General features: G+C 40.8%; 1 protein-coding gene across 16 annotated transcripts in view; it reads right to left on the bottom strand.

The window, feature by feature from the left end:
* Positions 1–16,211, bottom strand: part of BRSK2 (BR serine/threonine kinase 2) — a 304,866-nt gene that overhangs the window by 44,139 nt on the left and 244,516 nt on the right. For 10 of the 16 annotated variants that reach the window (XM_059849086.1, XM_059849083.1, XM_059849084.1 and 7 more), the window contains exons 10-13: positions 11,912–12,076; positions 11,075–11,172; positions 5,879–6,029; positions 2,017–2,082 (exon numbers count right to left, since the gene is read on the bottom strand). In XM_059849086.1, coding sequence (XP_059705069.1) covers positions 2,017–2,082; positions 5,879–6,029; positions 11,075–11,172; positions 11,912–12,076 — 480 coding nt within the window. The remainder of the gene's footprint in view (positions 1–2,016; positions 2,083–5,878; positions 6,030–11,074; positions 11,173–11,911; positions 12,077–16,211) is intronic. The other 6 variants (XM_059849085.1, XM_059849093.1, XM_059849098.1 and 3 more) reach the window with 2 other exon arrangements.

Here is a 16,211-nt window from a genome sequence, read left to right on the forward strand (position 1 = left end):
AAAAAGAAAAAGAAAGGGACAGTGGCCTCAGCTACTAAGACAACCATGTGCATCTAGAGGGAAGGGACCCTTAAAGATGCAGTATTCCTTTAAAAAAGGTATCATAAAATTGGACAATTAAACACTGAACAAAAATTTAATGGCCGCCCTGATTTATGTGACCCCATTTTGCAGGGGTCCTCTTTGCTGCCTACCCCTTCCTTTCATGTGGTGGTGCACAGATGTAGAATCCAGGTTCTCTCACATTCCCACCACTGAGGTCCCCCACTTGAACTCTTAGACATGGGAGGGAGGTAAGATCATAGTGAATGTGGTCCTCAGAAATTCAGCCTGGTCCTTAAATGAGCAGGACTGTGGGTAATCCTCGTGCAATGCCCTAACCTTCTCCTCCTGTTGTCTGAAAAATACCACCTTTGAGAGGGAACACAAAACACCTATGTGGATTTAAGAAATTCCCACAGAAGATACAGAAGTGTCATTTCTTCTGCTCCTAACACAGCTGAGGCAGCTGCCAGAGAAGGACAGAGGGACAAGGGTAGTGCTCAGAACATCCACTGAAAGACTCCTCTCCTGTCACAGATAAAATTTCTGCACCTCTTTTACTGGATCTAATTACTATGAAAAAGCTCCTCTTTGGAGTAACCTTAGACTAACTTTTAATGAAAGAAGTGCCACATGTTCAAGAGCAGAACTTACACATAGGGAGTATCAGAGAAAGGAACGGGAATTTCCATGTCTATGCTAACAGTCCAAGAAAGCCCAGCCACTAAAGGCTGTATAACCACTACTTCTTCATGGCTGTGGAACTACAAGGTTGCTAACAACTCAGGTCCAATCCAATGCTTGTTGGTATTCTGGCATCTTAGAGAGGGTGCTTTACACACCACATGAGGCACAATCTCTCCTGCAGATGCATGATGTTTCTCACTATGGCAGGTTCAGGACTTGAAACACTGACCACAAAAGACTGTCTCGGACTGCAAAAAGCCAAAACAGTCCCTCACACATCCTGCAAATCTCCTGAGGCTTAAAGGCCACCTTTATCTCTATATAGAAATATTTCTATGACCAGGGGAAAATGGAAATAAGAATGGTTTGCGAAGTCCATTGGTTCCTTTAAGGAAGCCATTGCTTCTCCCTTTTTGAATCATATGCCACACTTGTAACCTTTGGGTAAACTTAGTGTTTGTCCAAAATGTATAAGGATTACATTTTGATGAAGAGTTATCCTTTGGGATGCCAGTTTTCAACACAGAGAAAAATTCTCTTTCTCTGAGACCAAAAGTTTAGAAACAGCATGTACACTAAAAACCTTCACAAAAGTATGAACTTTTTTTTGTGTTCATGGACCCACATAAGTCCACTTAAACTCTGTAAATGTGGTGGCCTACCTGTCTTCCATTGTGCCTCTGTTGACAGTTGGGAGTTACCCTTTCTGTTCTTCAGCATCTGTCACTTGAACTGCTAGATGGGAATCATCCTCCAAAACCCCTGTTTTCAGCCATGTTTTCCTCCTGTATCCGCTGGGTAGTCTTAAAGAGTTTGTCTCTTACCAGAGGTCCTTCATATTTTGTCTATCAGACTGAATTTCCAAAGTTTCCTACCACTGCTGTCACTCACTCAGTTGTGCTGCTGTTTCTAATGCTCAGAGTGGAACATTCTGGGCTTTCCTAGTGTTTTATAGTCCAATCCTTTCCGAAGAAGTCTTAAGCAAATACATCTTCTACCCTGGGCAGAACTTCTACTCATGGCAGAACTGAACCAAAAATAGCAGTAGGATGAAATTTGAGTGGGGAAATCATTGGTACAGTCCAAGGCTGCATTGGGGATAGCCTCAAATGAATGGTACTGTACAAAAACATATATAGTGTGGAGCTGTAAATATCCCACCCTCTTTGCTTCTCTCTAAAGAGGAAAGAGAGAACAGCTCTGTCCCCACACAGAGAAGGTAAGTACTGCATCTTTAAGGTCTCAGCAGTGAGGTAGAGGAGAGGAACATATTGTCAGTGTTTATACCTTTCTTCTTTGTTGAATTTGGGATTGGCTTCAGAGATATCCAGGCTTTTACTGAACATTGTTTTACTATGGCAGGAACAAAGCGAGAAAACACAGTTACTAGTGTGGACATTTTTATAAAAGAGAGTCACCTGTAGCAATGCTGGACACCCAGTCCCCCAACCCATCCTCCCCTTTTTAAGCAATGCTCTGAAAAACCTTTCTTTTACTTTACAGTCAGGGTTCAAGCCTACACAGTGCTCAAGTTCATTATCTTCCCCTGACTTCTGAGGTCTAAGATGACTTCCCCCATGCATACTTGTAAACCCTGCTCTCCTTTATTCAATTTAAAACCCAGGTACCATCTACTTTGTCACAGTGTCCAGGGAAAATAGAACACACCTGAAGCATTAATTGCAAAGCATTCATTACTCACGACTTTTCCAGAAGACCTCAACACTAAGCATTCTCTCAGAAAAGGTTAAAATCAGACCATAGAGCCTCTTAGAGGAACAGTAATCCATTTGGTATTCTAATGTGTAGGATCCATTACCACTTAACTCCCAACTCTCTTCCCTATACTCAGTGTATAGAGAAATGCCCTTCTTTCTCATCTTGGGTCTGAATCCCTGCAGCTTAGAAGTGAAATTCCCTGTGCTTTGCTAAAAGGGCAGCTCTCTGTAATATATTTCACTGGTAATATAGTGAAATATAGCAGTGTTTCACAGAACACTGCTTCCTAATGTTAGCTGATCTCTCATGCAAGCTCTCCACTTCAAAAACCAGAAGAAAATGAATAGTTAATGAAGCCCATTTTAGAATGGTTTTTGGACTCAGAGCAAAGCTGCTGAAAATTTCTGCCACATCCCTGCAGGATTCTTGCTCCCATGGAATTCTTCCTAGTCTGTGTGATTTTAGCACAAGGGACAAATTAGCTGATGTTAAACTAAGCTCAGAACCTACTTCTTCTCTTTTGACATTTCAATGAAATATCAGCTAGTCTGAGAGGTGGGGATACCAGAACAGCAGAAGTAATTAAGATATAATTATGAACCTGGTTTAGTTGACAACTAGCAGGGAAACCTGCTAGAATTAACAAAACTTAGTCACCAGTTTTAGAAGGGCTAGAGTTTGTCCATACCAACTTTGCCATTCACAAGGATCCATTGGAGAACACGTGGAGAGGCTGGCTCAAGCATTTCAAGGAGCCTGTAAGCTCCACAAGCAGCTTTTGTGTGAGTTTTCCTCGTCCATTATTCAAAACCAAGTCACTGAAAGATTATGTTTTTCACTTAATACATTCTCAGCCTGGAGGCTGCCAAGTTTTAAATTTCAGTGGAAAGATATGCCCTAAACAAGCCAAGACCAGACACTTGTAGGGTCCCCACATGGTTACCAAAAGCACAAATCATGATACAGACATGTAAACCCGAGGATGTAATAGAAATCCTCTTTATGCAAACAAACATCTGTTTACTACTGGGAAAGAGCACAGTAGGACTAAAACACAAGACACTTGGGTGTGTTTTGCCCACTGGTTAGAAGTGTTCCTTTGCCAGCTCAAGGAAGAAGTAATGGCACTGTGTCTCCAGATGTTTACACAAGTCATCTGTGTCTAAACAGGAGACCTGATTCCATGGTCAATCTTCCTAGTATTGTAGGATAAAAGCACTGAATAGTTGTCTCTTGATATCAAAAAAAAAGGTAATCTTAAAAAAGCATCCCCCTTGGGGATCTAAACCCTACTGCTGTAAAATCCACTCTCAGTGGGTCATTTCATGGAATATAATATGCAACTAGCCATTAAAAATCCCCATTCTAGGTGGAAGGCACTTGTCAGTTTGTTACTGAGTGTTCTGACAGATGGTGCCCCATCAGCAATGCATGGTCCCCAGACACTCCCAGTGCAATGGGGTTTAGTAATGAAGCCAGTTCATGTTATAAACGACTGTGCTGCCAGCAACATGGAATGTGCCGTTGTCATCTCTGCATGTGAATGGGATGAATTATGGAAGCTCACACCTGGAGTAAAATAACATCTTCCCTTTAACCCCTTCGAAAACAAGCACTACCATGCCCATCATCATCAATCATGGTGTTATTACATCCCTTTCTCCACCCTTAATCACACTTCTATGTCCATTCCTGACCTGTGGTATGCATTGCCCCATATCTCTTTTGTGCCTGCAGGTTTTGCTTCTTCCTTAAGCCACAGACCTTCTTTACTGATATGTAGCCTGGATATATCTCTGCTCTGCACTTATCCTGGACCTTTTGACTTCAATTGTTTCCTTGTGTGCAGAATCGAGTGAGACATTCAAAAGCAAAAGAAATACTCTGGATAGCAAGACACAGCTTTGCCTCTTCGGGCTTCTGAACCCAAATTCAAAGTTCAGAGCTGGAAGAAAAGGTTTCAGCTCTCAGAAAACGCTCTGGTCAATTTAATGCCTCCTGATTGTTCCCATTCAGTTGGACACTCCCTGTGAAGGAGCCTTGGGGTGGGGAGAAGTGATATGCCTCTGCCTGGCTCTGGAAGCCTCATGTCCCACACATCTCCCAGCAGCACAGTAAACACTGCAGGTGGAACAAGGAGTCAGTGCTGCGCTCATCCTTACTCCTTTGAAGCCTGTTAGGAACACTGAGCACACCCTGTCCTGAACACTTCCTTCACCCACACCTCACACCAAATCACATATTTGAGACAGGTTTCCAATCTACAACATGTCAAGAAGTCTTTACGGCAGTCTCAGGGTCAGATATCTAGTCTGAAATATGTCCTAGCAGATTCTGGAAATCACCACTCTTTCTTCACTGCAGATAGAACTGTAACAATTGCCAGGAAAAGTTTCCAGTAATTCTAGGGGTTTCTGGAATATCTATGAAATTATTTCATGTTCTTCTCCCAGTTCTCAGCCAGCAAAGGGAGCTTCTGGGCACAGCAGGCTTTTTTTTTTTTTTTTTTTTTTAACAGATCTTAAGAGCTGAACAAATAAAAAATGATGTCAAAACTGAAACAGAAGTTACAGCATCATCATCATCATTCATATATGGGAAGTCTTCTTTTATATTAATTGATTAATGCAAGTGTGAAACCAAATGTATGTGCTTCCCTTAGGCTAGTCATAGGGACTGAGGAAGCAACTTCCATGGTTCACATAAGTGAATTTCCACAGTTCACTTACTCTCCCAAAACTTGCCTTGAGGAGACACCATTTTCCTCTGCTGTTTCTCCACAAGACTGACACTTTCTTTGATAGAAAAGAGGAAAATTATACCTATTCCATCACTTTACAAGCATGTGGTGATTTATGTGCCATTTCAGATGCATTCTGGCTCTGACAGCACATTTTGGAGGCATCTACAAGATGCCTGGACAGGGCTTTTCAGATTCAAGTTGTTTTGATGGCATGGAGCATGGTGTTCATTTAACTTTTGGTGCCCAAAAGCTAGGAACCTAATCCCAGATAGTCACCTAGATTCCTGTTGTAGGCTCTGGAGACAGAGAAGAACAAGCAGAAGGTAATTTATCCTGTTTGACAGGACACGTGTCTGAGACCTCCCAAAGCCCTCATTGCCCAGTCAGCCTCTATTGTAAGCTTAGACTGCATGCCCATGTCCTCAACAATTAAAAAGAGGTGAGATGGGTCTTGCCCAGAGGACATGGTGGCTTCCTGAGGAATAGCTGCAAACAAACAGAACCCTTAAGGCCCCAGCAGGACTTCTGCACAAGCACTGCTGGCTGCCAGATCATATTGCAGATGTGACTGGAAGGTGTAATGAGTGCTGGTGCAAACAGAAAAGCCCCACAGCTCCTTTGCATGTGTAACACAAAGGGGGGAGCAGACCCAGGCAGGCAGGGCTCCTGGGTGAAGCACAGACCCACCTCTGCCCATGCTGTGCCATTTCAATAGCTCTGCGAGCAGGAACTGGGGAGCCACCATCTGTCACGCTGAGAACCTCCATGGACTTCCTCTCCGGCCGCCGCTTCCCGTGCCTGTTCAGCATTGGGGAGTCCACGCGCTTCCTGGGGGGATCTGTCCGGAAAGAAAACGCTGTCAGCTCAGTTCAGCTGGGACTTACCTCACACAGGTGGGTTAAATCCTCTCTCAACAGTTTCACTCTCACACCTCCCCTACAAAGACAGATCTCTTCATGATGGAGGTGAACATTTGTCGTTACTCCCTTGTTCCAAATTTGCAAGCATTAAGACGTAACTTTCAATCTACCTGCAGAGAGAAGGAGCCCTGCCACTGCCCTGAAGGTATTATGAGCACTGCAAAATAGAGGTACAACTATACCACAGCTTGCAGAAATTAGCTTACAAAGCTGATAACAGTAATAACAGGATGATACAAGGTGACAGCATGGGCTATAGCACAAGCTGTTAGGCAGAGCATGAGCCATCGAAGGATCCTGTGTATGTACCCAGGCTGCTAGAGCTGGCCTTCCACATCCCTGCCAGCCAGATTCAATGTGACACAGGGACAGGAGTACATCCAGAATTGCATTCTGCTCTGAAAGAATACCCTTTTTTTTTTCATCTTTAAGATTAGATTTCAGTTTCTTCCTGCTGATTTATATTTTTCCTCCTTCAGAAGCATTACAAATTAAACATGCTTGTCTACCTGAGACATATCTTTCAATGAGAGCCACACCATACAGCTTTTACTACTATAGTAAATGAAATGCTATACACATTTTATTGTGTAACAATTCTATGAGGTATCAGAGTGCTACTTTATCTTTGCAGAGTAAAAACTAAGGTATAAAAGATATTTAAAATATATAAAAGATATATAAAGATATATAAAAGAGGTACAGGAGATATTTAAAGGCAATTCATTCCTACAGATGTCAGCAAACATTTACTGAGGTTCTGAGGAGCCTTTAAATCGCTCTGAGAAGAGTCTTTAGATATCAAAATGCATTGCAGAAGGTGACTTGCCACATCATCCACACCTTCATGGTGAAGCAGGGAACCAAATACAGACCTGCTGAGATGTTTGATAGCTAACACCACACATGGCATCAAAACAGTATAAAGGAGAAAGGCAGAAAAAAATACAGGAGGATTTTCTTTTCTTTAGTTGGGCTATTTCAGTTCCCTGCCTCTATTTATAGACACACTTTTAATTTTAGTGGAGAGCGACCACTTGTAAAAGAAGACATCCTTCACCCCTGCTGTTACAAAGAAGCTCACAGTGCCCAGTCCTTAAGGCTTCTTCTTCTGCCAGGATTCCTGTGCAAAACCAGAAATACCACACTTGACAATTCTACCTCTACTGCCTGCTCCTTATTATCCTGCCCTCCTCACACCCACCATGTACTTGTTCCTTCTCTCTTTCTAACATCATGTTTTTTAGAACAAGATCTCTTTGAGGCAGAGCTTATCCTCAAAACAATGAGCATAAGCTAAGATGGTTCAATGCAAATGGATTAGTGATAACAACTGACCCCATTACAGTAAAACCCAAGTATTCCTTGTGCTAGCAGTAATAATATTCCTCTTAAAAATTAATTAGATAAAAAGTGCAGTTGTATCTCACCCCATTTCAAACTCTATCCAGCAATAAAAAGATAGTAGAAAATGGTATAGGCAATGACCTCCAGATAAGAAAAAAAAAAAAAAAAAGAGTGCATAAAGCTGACAGAAAGACAAAGGGAGATAAACCAAATAAAGCATTCATACTGTGTGACTTCAGCTGCATATGTGTAAGTGGTCAAAAGTAAGTTGGGACAAGGTTTAGATATTTCAAACTCCTGCTTCTTCAAGCAAGTTCAAAACATGAGAAAGAATTCATGCTACAGAACAACTGGTGGTTCAGGAGTGTACCTACAGCATAATAACACACATAACAATGTTCAGAGTGTATATGTAACACAAAATGGATACAAGTTTTGTAGCAGGATATCAGACATAAAAAAGGAAAGTAAAATAGCAAAGGAAGAAGGAAGATGAAGAACGCATCGAATGTCAAAAGAATGGTGATGAATAAGCTCAAACAAGAGAAGTTAAACAATAAAGAGAAAAAGCCAAGAAAAATATTTTATGAACAGATATTTTAAAAGTCAATTTGATCCACGAACGTTCAAAACAGAAATGGAAACTCAGTCTAGTGACATTTACAAAAGTGACATGCCATTTTATTAAAAGCTGGACTTTAAAACACAGCAAAGAAGAAAAACAAAGAGGAATTATCTAAAAAATTGAATGACAGTCTTTTGTACAGCCATCAGAAAGAGAAAACCTGAGGGAAGGACATTAGTCAGAGGGGCCATGAGGGAATCAACAGAAAATTGAGGAGGAGAAGGATATCGCTAACAAGCTAAATGATTCTTTTGCATCAGCCCTTGCTGCTTAAGATGCTGGAAGAAATTATTTCTAATCTATATTTTAAGTTATCAAAGACAGAGAATAAGCAAAAAGAGCAGGTGGTGAAACACACCTATAAATTCAGGAACAATAATTCCCAAAAGTTGGATGGAAAATACATCCAAAGCTTGCATTAATTTGGTTGAGCTTCTAATAAGGGTATTTGATGCCTATTTAAAATTGGCTACAATCCTACAGTACACATGGCTGAGAGTAGCAAGTATTGTACATACTGCTTAGAAAGGTCTGATTAAGAAATGACAGGGCACCATCATTGTCAAGTCTAAAGATACTAAAGAATTAGTTAGATACACACCCATCCTGCCAAAATGACTTAAGTGGTGTCATACAAAAGCTGTAGAAGATTTTGCATAAGCCCAGGAATTAAAAATAGGAAATTCTCCAGTATTTGCCCTTCTCTTCTTTGACTCTCTGGACATGGTGAAAAAAAATCAAGCCATAGCCCAGTGACAGTACTAAGGATGCATTTTCCTTTTATTTCATATCAGAAAAGCAAAGCCATTCCTAAGGATTTTTACATATGAAGATAGAATTATACAGGAAATGATCCAATTATAAATCTGCCTTCTCATAGAAGGTGGGAAATAAAGGTTCACCTTCTGAGTTTAGATGAGGCATCTCTATCTTCTACATCTATTCTGGCCCAATCTTTGGTTCTCTGGTTTATTAAGAAACTTCACCCCACAAAATCCTTTTTCTCATGGAGACATTAGTTGACATTCATTCTTTTTACTGAGAAGTTTCTCATTCCCATGCTTTCAAGTAAAGAAAAAAGAGCTGCATGTGAAAAATGTGGAAGTGGCCCTTCTTGGCTCTTGGAAGAAACTTCATGCAGCTGAAACAGACAAAGGGACACCAGAAGAAAGGGCAGCCTGTAGCTGGCCATATTTTTACCTGTATCCATCCTTTCTGAGACTTAATACGACAACAAAGAGGAAAAAGCAAAATAATCTCTGATGGTTTTTTTTTTTTTTTTTTGGCAAGAGTTCAGACAATGCACAACTCTCATGGACATGGTTTCTTCAAGCTGCTATTACTAAACTGTTACTTGTTGTCTGCTTTTCTTTGTTTGTGCAAGGCCATTGCTAATGGCTAATGATGAGATATTCATCAGACACATGACTGCTCCTAATTAAACCTTGCCCCATGTTCTCAGAGATACCGCTGGGAACAGAGGACGTGGAAACCCCCTGTGGAAGAGGAAATACAACATACAAACACTCAAAGAATAATGCTCAAATGTGTGGGTGAGGCACATAGATACAGTCAGTGATCCCTGTTAGGAAACATTTTCACTCCTTGCACAAAAAAATACAAGAGTGCACCATAATATTTCAGTTCAAACAATGAAAATACTTTAGCATGTGGAAGAGGTATGCAATGCATTCAGGGCATAGCGACATATTCACTTACATGCTGGGTTTGAAGATTCTAGAGTCACCTTGTTTCTTTTCTTATGACAAAAGCATTTCTAAAACAAGATGATGCTGTCCTTACATGGCAGGATAATCTGTTTGAGTCAAAAGCTGATTAGCAGAGTGTTAGATGACAAACTGCACTGAGCAAGGGGCTTTTGACCACAGGACCTGCAGCTGGCACAGCTACCCATCTTCATCAGGATCCCTGCTAACATGCTCTCTGTAGTGCCATCCAGGTAGGAGTTTAAAAATTGCTGGGTTAACTAAGAAGAGTTATCTCCTGTAGAAGAGATTTGCCTGCAAAACTATAGGGCCTGGAGCATGGAACTTGGATAGGTTAATAATTCAATGAAGCATTAACAAATGTAGTGCAATATAGGACTGCCCTGAAAGCTTGTGAGATTCCAGTGTTTCTAGTCTTCAAAGTGCTTAAGTACAATACCTGAAAATCTCCACACTTCTATGCAAAATTCTGTTTCAGATCATTTATAGAAGTGACTAATCCTTTATTAAACTTGTCTGCATGTTAAGAGTCACTTATACAGTTAGCTCCTTGGAGAGCAGTTTTCCTGGTGTCTGGATTAGTGGTGATCAGCAGCACCCTAAAAAATCAATGAATAAATAGGAATAAAGTGGTATCACAAGAGCTTTGTAAGATATATAATCTTACTGTGAATTAAGCTTTTTAAAATCTTTCTAAGTCTAAAAACATGGGAGTTTGATTTATGTACTCTAAACCAGCTAGGCTATGATTCATACTTTCAGCAGTGCATGTATTCAGTTACACAGAAGAGAATGTGCACATACATAACTGCAGAGGGATGCAGCTACACAACTTCTTACTAACTGAAGTCCATGAGCAGCTTTTCTGCAACACTGCAAGGAGACTTATAATTAGAAAATTCTGCCACTAGATTATACTGCTAAACCTCATCTGCCTGCAGAGAGCCAGCCTGTGGGCTCACAGCACATTTTTTAAGATCCCATTCAAGACCTACTTGGATGTTTCTGCACTGTGAGACAGGCATGCCTTGAAAGATGAAGCCTTCTAGTTTAACCACAGAACAGACCTGCCTGGCCCAGGCTGAGGATTCTCACCAGTGCTGTGTACACCATTTCACTGGGAAGGTAACAGTGATGGTAGGGTTTAATTTTAAATTAAAATAAAATCAGAACAAAAAAAAAAAAAAAAAAAAAAAAAAAAAAAAAAAGTGAAGAGGAACTAGCTCAGACAGGTTCATGGTGACTGAGGTCATATCTGCAGTACCTATTTCATTTCTAGGGGGAAGATCCTCATCTTCATGACTAGGATACCTCTCCTTCCGGTCAAGCAGAAGAAAATAAATCATTTTTTCTTGGTTTTCTCTGAAAAAAAAAAGAAATAAAAAAACCCCACATTTGCATTTGAAAAGAAAAAAAGGTGAACATGTACACAAAACTTTCTCATCAAATAAACAGTCATGGTTATTTTAAATTAGTTGGAAGTGTCATGTACATGACAGCTAGATACACAACTCACAAAGCTTTTCAGACCCTTGCTGTCTCCAACAAGCACCTAGTGAGGAAAGGAAGTAAGACCCCCATGTTCCACACACAGAACAGAGGTACAGACATTCAAGGTTATGTGTCCCCAGAAAGTCCAAACCAAGACAGGCAGCCAGGCAGGTCTCCTGAGCCTCTAAATGCTCTTTCTACCACCTGTCCCTCTTAACACCTCAGGAGATACACCAGCTCTTAGGCATAGATTTGAAATAAATAAAAATTCAGCAACAAAGTCATATCCAACACAAACATCAGCAATGATATCTCCCCATGTGGGCTGCACAGCCCACGTGTTCATGAAGTGACCTGGCCTGGCAGCTAGGGAAGAAATAGCACAGTGGCTCCATTGCTGGTCAGGCTGTGAGCTTCTGACCCGTGGAGCAAGAAAGGCTCAGTGCTTGCTCCCAACACCTCACCAGCAAATGAACAGCCAGAGGGTGAGAAGTTCTTACCAGTCACTCAGAGAGAGAGACATCACTTAAAGCACTCTACCTCTCCCCAGGTTCATAAGCATCCCAGCCCCTGGACACCCAATTGATATGAAGACTGAGCAAGTGCTTACTCTTCCGACAACAAGTCCTGTAAGAGTTTATTTCGGTCACGGAAGCAGCCTAACGAGTGCATGCTATCTAACACGTCTGGATCAATATCCTCCAAGGAAGGCAGAGAACGAATCTGCACCTTTCGAGGGATTGGTTGCTCTGGTTCTGGCTCATTCTTACCCCCTCTGCAGAGGAAAGAAGATGAGAGAGAGAAAGGGGGAGGGAAAGGAGAGAAAAGAAACATGAGTCACAAATGAACCCATACTCTGAAACACAGCCTGCAGCAACAGATGGAAACAGCTTGCTAAATTCCCACTGAGAGACCAGAGCTTCCAACCAGACAGATATTATTCTCATAAGAAACTGTCATGAAGGCTAAGACTGACCAGCAGGTTGTGGATCTGGGTCTTTAATGAGAAATGTCTGTGTTCAGCCAGCAAGGCAATAGAAACTTCACTTACCAGTGCCCTTGTAACAGAAGCAGCTGTTCAGCATCCTAATTTATAAAACACTACATGTTTTCAGAGATGTTGTCTCATCAGCTGGCCAGACCTCAGACTATGAGGCTGAAAAGTACAAGCTGAATGATTCCCTTTCGAAGAAGGAGCTCTGAATAAACCATCACTCTTTTTCACCAATTCTGATTAAGACTGGCACTGCAGCAGTTTCTTTCTTTAACACTTCCAATGTGATCAAGAGACCTCAGTGCTCAGGCTCCCACTCAACACACTTTAAAGGGCTTTGGGGGAAGACCATGCTGCTTAATTACACACCCAAACATGACAATCTCTGCTTCTCTTAAGACATGCAAATTTGAAAATTTTGGCTCAAGTGCAATGCCTGAGGTCAGTGGTAGACCTCAGAACACACCATTAGCAGTAGAACATATTACTCTTTCAAATGTAGTTAACACAGGCTTTCTGCACAATTATCTCATCCCATTCACTAGGCTCAGGAAATATTGATTATTCATTGCAATTAAAGGCCATGACTGCAAGAAACAGGTCAAGGTGTCAGGATATATCTGACTAATGATATGTATTGCAGACATCCTAAATATCCTTTGATTTTATTTTGGAAGGCAGTGAGCAATTAATGCAAACTCTATTCACGAGAAGAGGTGGATTTGGTGGTGGTGTCAGTGCTTTGGTTGGAGAAATTGTCTACTCTGAACCTCTGCTATTTCTCAATGGCTGCTTCATGCAATGCTGAAGTTTCCCTGCTCCGTGAGTGGGATCTTCCCTTTCCTTTATGTCGTGCAAATGTGTGACTGTTGGGTCCAGGCTCCCAGCACGGGCAACAGGAATCAGGAATATTGCAACTGTCACCATTTGCTGTTTACAGAGGCTGTGTTTGGACTAGAGATCCTTCTTTTTGATGCTGGAAGAAATAAGGTGGCCACAACTTGTGAATTTTCTCGCACAGTTTAAAATGTTCCTGACTCAATGTAAGCTATCCAAGTATCTACACAGAAAAAGGAGTTCCAATCCAAATGTCCTTAGTTTTTCCTTGTGTAAGTTAGAAATCAGCTCTGGTAGGTTCATATACATGAGCCCAAGGTCTCAGACAGTGTACCAAAAAGAGAGACAATGCACCTTAAAAAGAGCCAATGCAGATTATCTCCTCCAAGGTAAGAAGGCAATACTAAGACAATGTATCCAGAACAGGACAGTCACATGCTGGGATAATCACAGGAGATTGCTGAGCACTACCTGCAATTCATTTTTAAGCAAGTTGAAATGCAGTTGTGAGGCAGGCATCTGCTGTTTATGGGACATCACTTGCAAAAAAAACTCCTCAGAAATGTTCATTTTATCTTCTTCTGAAGCAGTGAAAATGTCATGGATGTCATGGAGTCAGACTCTGGTGTTCATTACATGGGTCATAACAACATGGGTCAGATCCCACTTCTCTTACAAGGAGCACTAATACACATCCTGTGCAGTTTTACTCAATTTAGGGCACTGTAAGTAAACACAGAGGACATAGAATCTGCTCCTTGGGATTTGTTCTTGTGCGTCAAACCACTAAAACACAGCTTCTGATGCTCTCTTTGAGTCTCGCAGAAGCATCTGTATCTTCTGCAATGCCACCATGGTCCTGAATCTAAGGGCTAAACTTAAAAATCCTTGTTCAACTAAAGAAACATCTTATTCCTACTGCTACATCTTAGAATCAAGATCTAGCTCTCAGAAGGTAATAAGCAATGATTAGTTCATAACCTTGCACTATTAAACCCAGTGATGACCTTGTCATTAAGATAAATTCTTGCAGGATAGACCTTTGAACAGCAGCTGAGTGTTTTTGCTTTTTAATGATCTACAGTTCACTTCTGAAAAGTATTGACTTAATTAATCATTCATGTTACAAGCAGATGTCCTTAAGGTAATTAAAAGAGATTAAAAAGAATTATTGTCTTTGAAAATTTCCAGGAAACCTGGGTTTCCCACTAGCTGCCCTTGTGTGAATAGAGTCTACAATTTTCTTTAGTATCAATCAGCACAGGAGCCATTTCTAGAGAGCACAGCTTGCCACCCTCCCTACACTCCAGGGTGGCATTTCCTTATGCCCTGCACCTGGTCAGCCTCAGACACAGTCAGGAATTTTCACACCTCTTCATCAGGTACAAGTAAAATCTGCAAAGAGGTGTCTTGTCATTTGGCAGTGCAATTCAGAGCTTCAGGAAACGAAAATCACCGGGTCTGGGCTGTGATTGGCATGACTGCAGTGCCTGTTCCATTCTCAGTCTAGCAGAGTGACAAATTTGTTGCATTGCAGCCCACACAGACATCAAACAATGTCACACAGTGACTACTGAAAATCACATTTTTTTTTTAAAGGCCCACATGAATGTAATTGCTGCTTTAAAACCCACCCTCTTTTGTGAGGATTGGTGGATACAATGGCTGTGATTCCTGATCAGGGTGGACTTTTTCAGTCTCTCCATGAAATTCTCTCATGAATCTCACCAAGATGCCCATTTGCATCAGTGCAAAGCAAAGCAGAACCAGTACATTTATTCTTTTTCTTGATTTAGCAAGTTGGTACCTTCACAATTAAGGCAATAACTCAATGTTACAGGAGTGGGTATTTACCGTAATAGGTAATTCGATTTGCCCTCTTACTTTATTAAAAATGTGAAAATAACTGCTGTTTATTTTCTGGCTTATGATAACCTGCATTTGAGGTAAAAATAAATGATTTCAGTTAAAAAGGCTTGAGAAACCTCACTGAATTAATTTGGGTGGGAGAGCAAGGACTGGAGGTTGCTGACGAAAGGTTTCACTTAGGTTTCTTTCTTCCATTTTTAGGCTTGTGAATCATGATTTCAACTTTCAAGACCTCTTTCTCTGCCTGCCTAAATCTGCAATTAAATATTTTCTTCAGTTTTATAGTAGCCTCAATATTTATTTGAAGAATTAAGTGAAACTGCTTCGATGTTCTGAGTACAACTTTCAAGTCAGTAACCTATAGATGACAAAGGATGAAGATTTTACATAGAATAGTAGATAAAATAAAGAAAAAAAATTAAGAGGTGAGCAAAACAGCCATAGGATAAAACACTACAACCCATTCTCTGTCAGCACAAGTATTTCCAGGCAAAATAAATGCAAAGAGGTTGTGAAACATTACCAGATGAAAGCAGTTGAGTTTTGGAGGCGGCAAGGTTATTCACTGACTAAAATTAGCCACAGGATGTTAACCTCCCGAGGTCAACCCACGGCCAGTACAGAGAAAATGAGAAGAGACTCATTAAAAATGCTATTTTGAGCAGAAACTTCTTTTTAGGCAATCTGAAGAGACAGCTGGAAGAGCCTTTCTGCACTGACTACCCTGGGAGTCCAGAGGAGACTTGCTTTTGCAAAACTCAGTTTCTACTTCTGAAAACAGCCTCAGATGGAGTTTACTGTGTCAATTATCAGAGAGTCTGACCTCCATTGAGAAGGACATGAAAGTGTTCAAATGTTTATGTCTCCAAAGGAAAAAAATCTTCAAATTCTAAATATAGACTAAAGTAATGCACACCTGCACAATTGCATATGTGAGACAACAGTCCTTCAACAAGTGAAAAGTTCCAGGCAAAAATCTTGAGGAGGATAAAAATAACAATATACATGATCAATGACTTTTCCTTTTATTTCCTATCCAGTTCTGATAAAAGCCTAAAGAGTGTCAGCTGACTTCACTCCACCAAGAAACAGAGGGGAATTATCTATCCAATCTGATGTAAACAGCATTTACTTCTGCAATTGCTAGCAAGACCTTATTGTAGGGATTTTAGAGATTACAATTAGAGATTTCCCCAATCCATTTTTTCTA

This window comes from Haemorhous mexicanus, chromosome 6 (genome assembly GCF_027477595.1).
Source record: "Haemorhous mexicanus isolate bHaeMex1 chromosome 6, bHaeMex1.pri, whole genome shotgun sequence".
NCBI lineage: Eukaryota > Metazoa > Chordata > Aves > Passeriformes > Fringillidae > Haemorhous > Haemorhous mexicanus.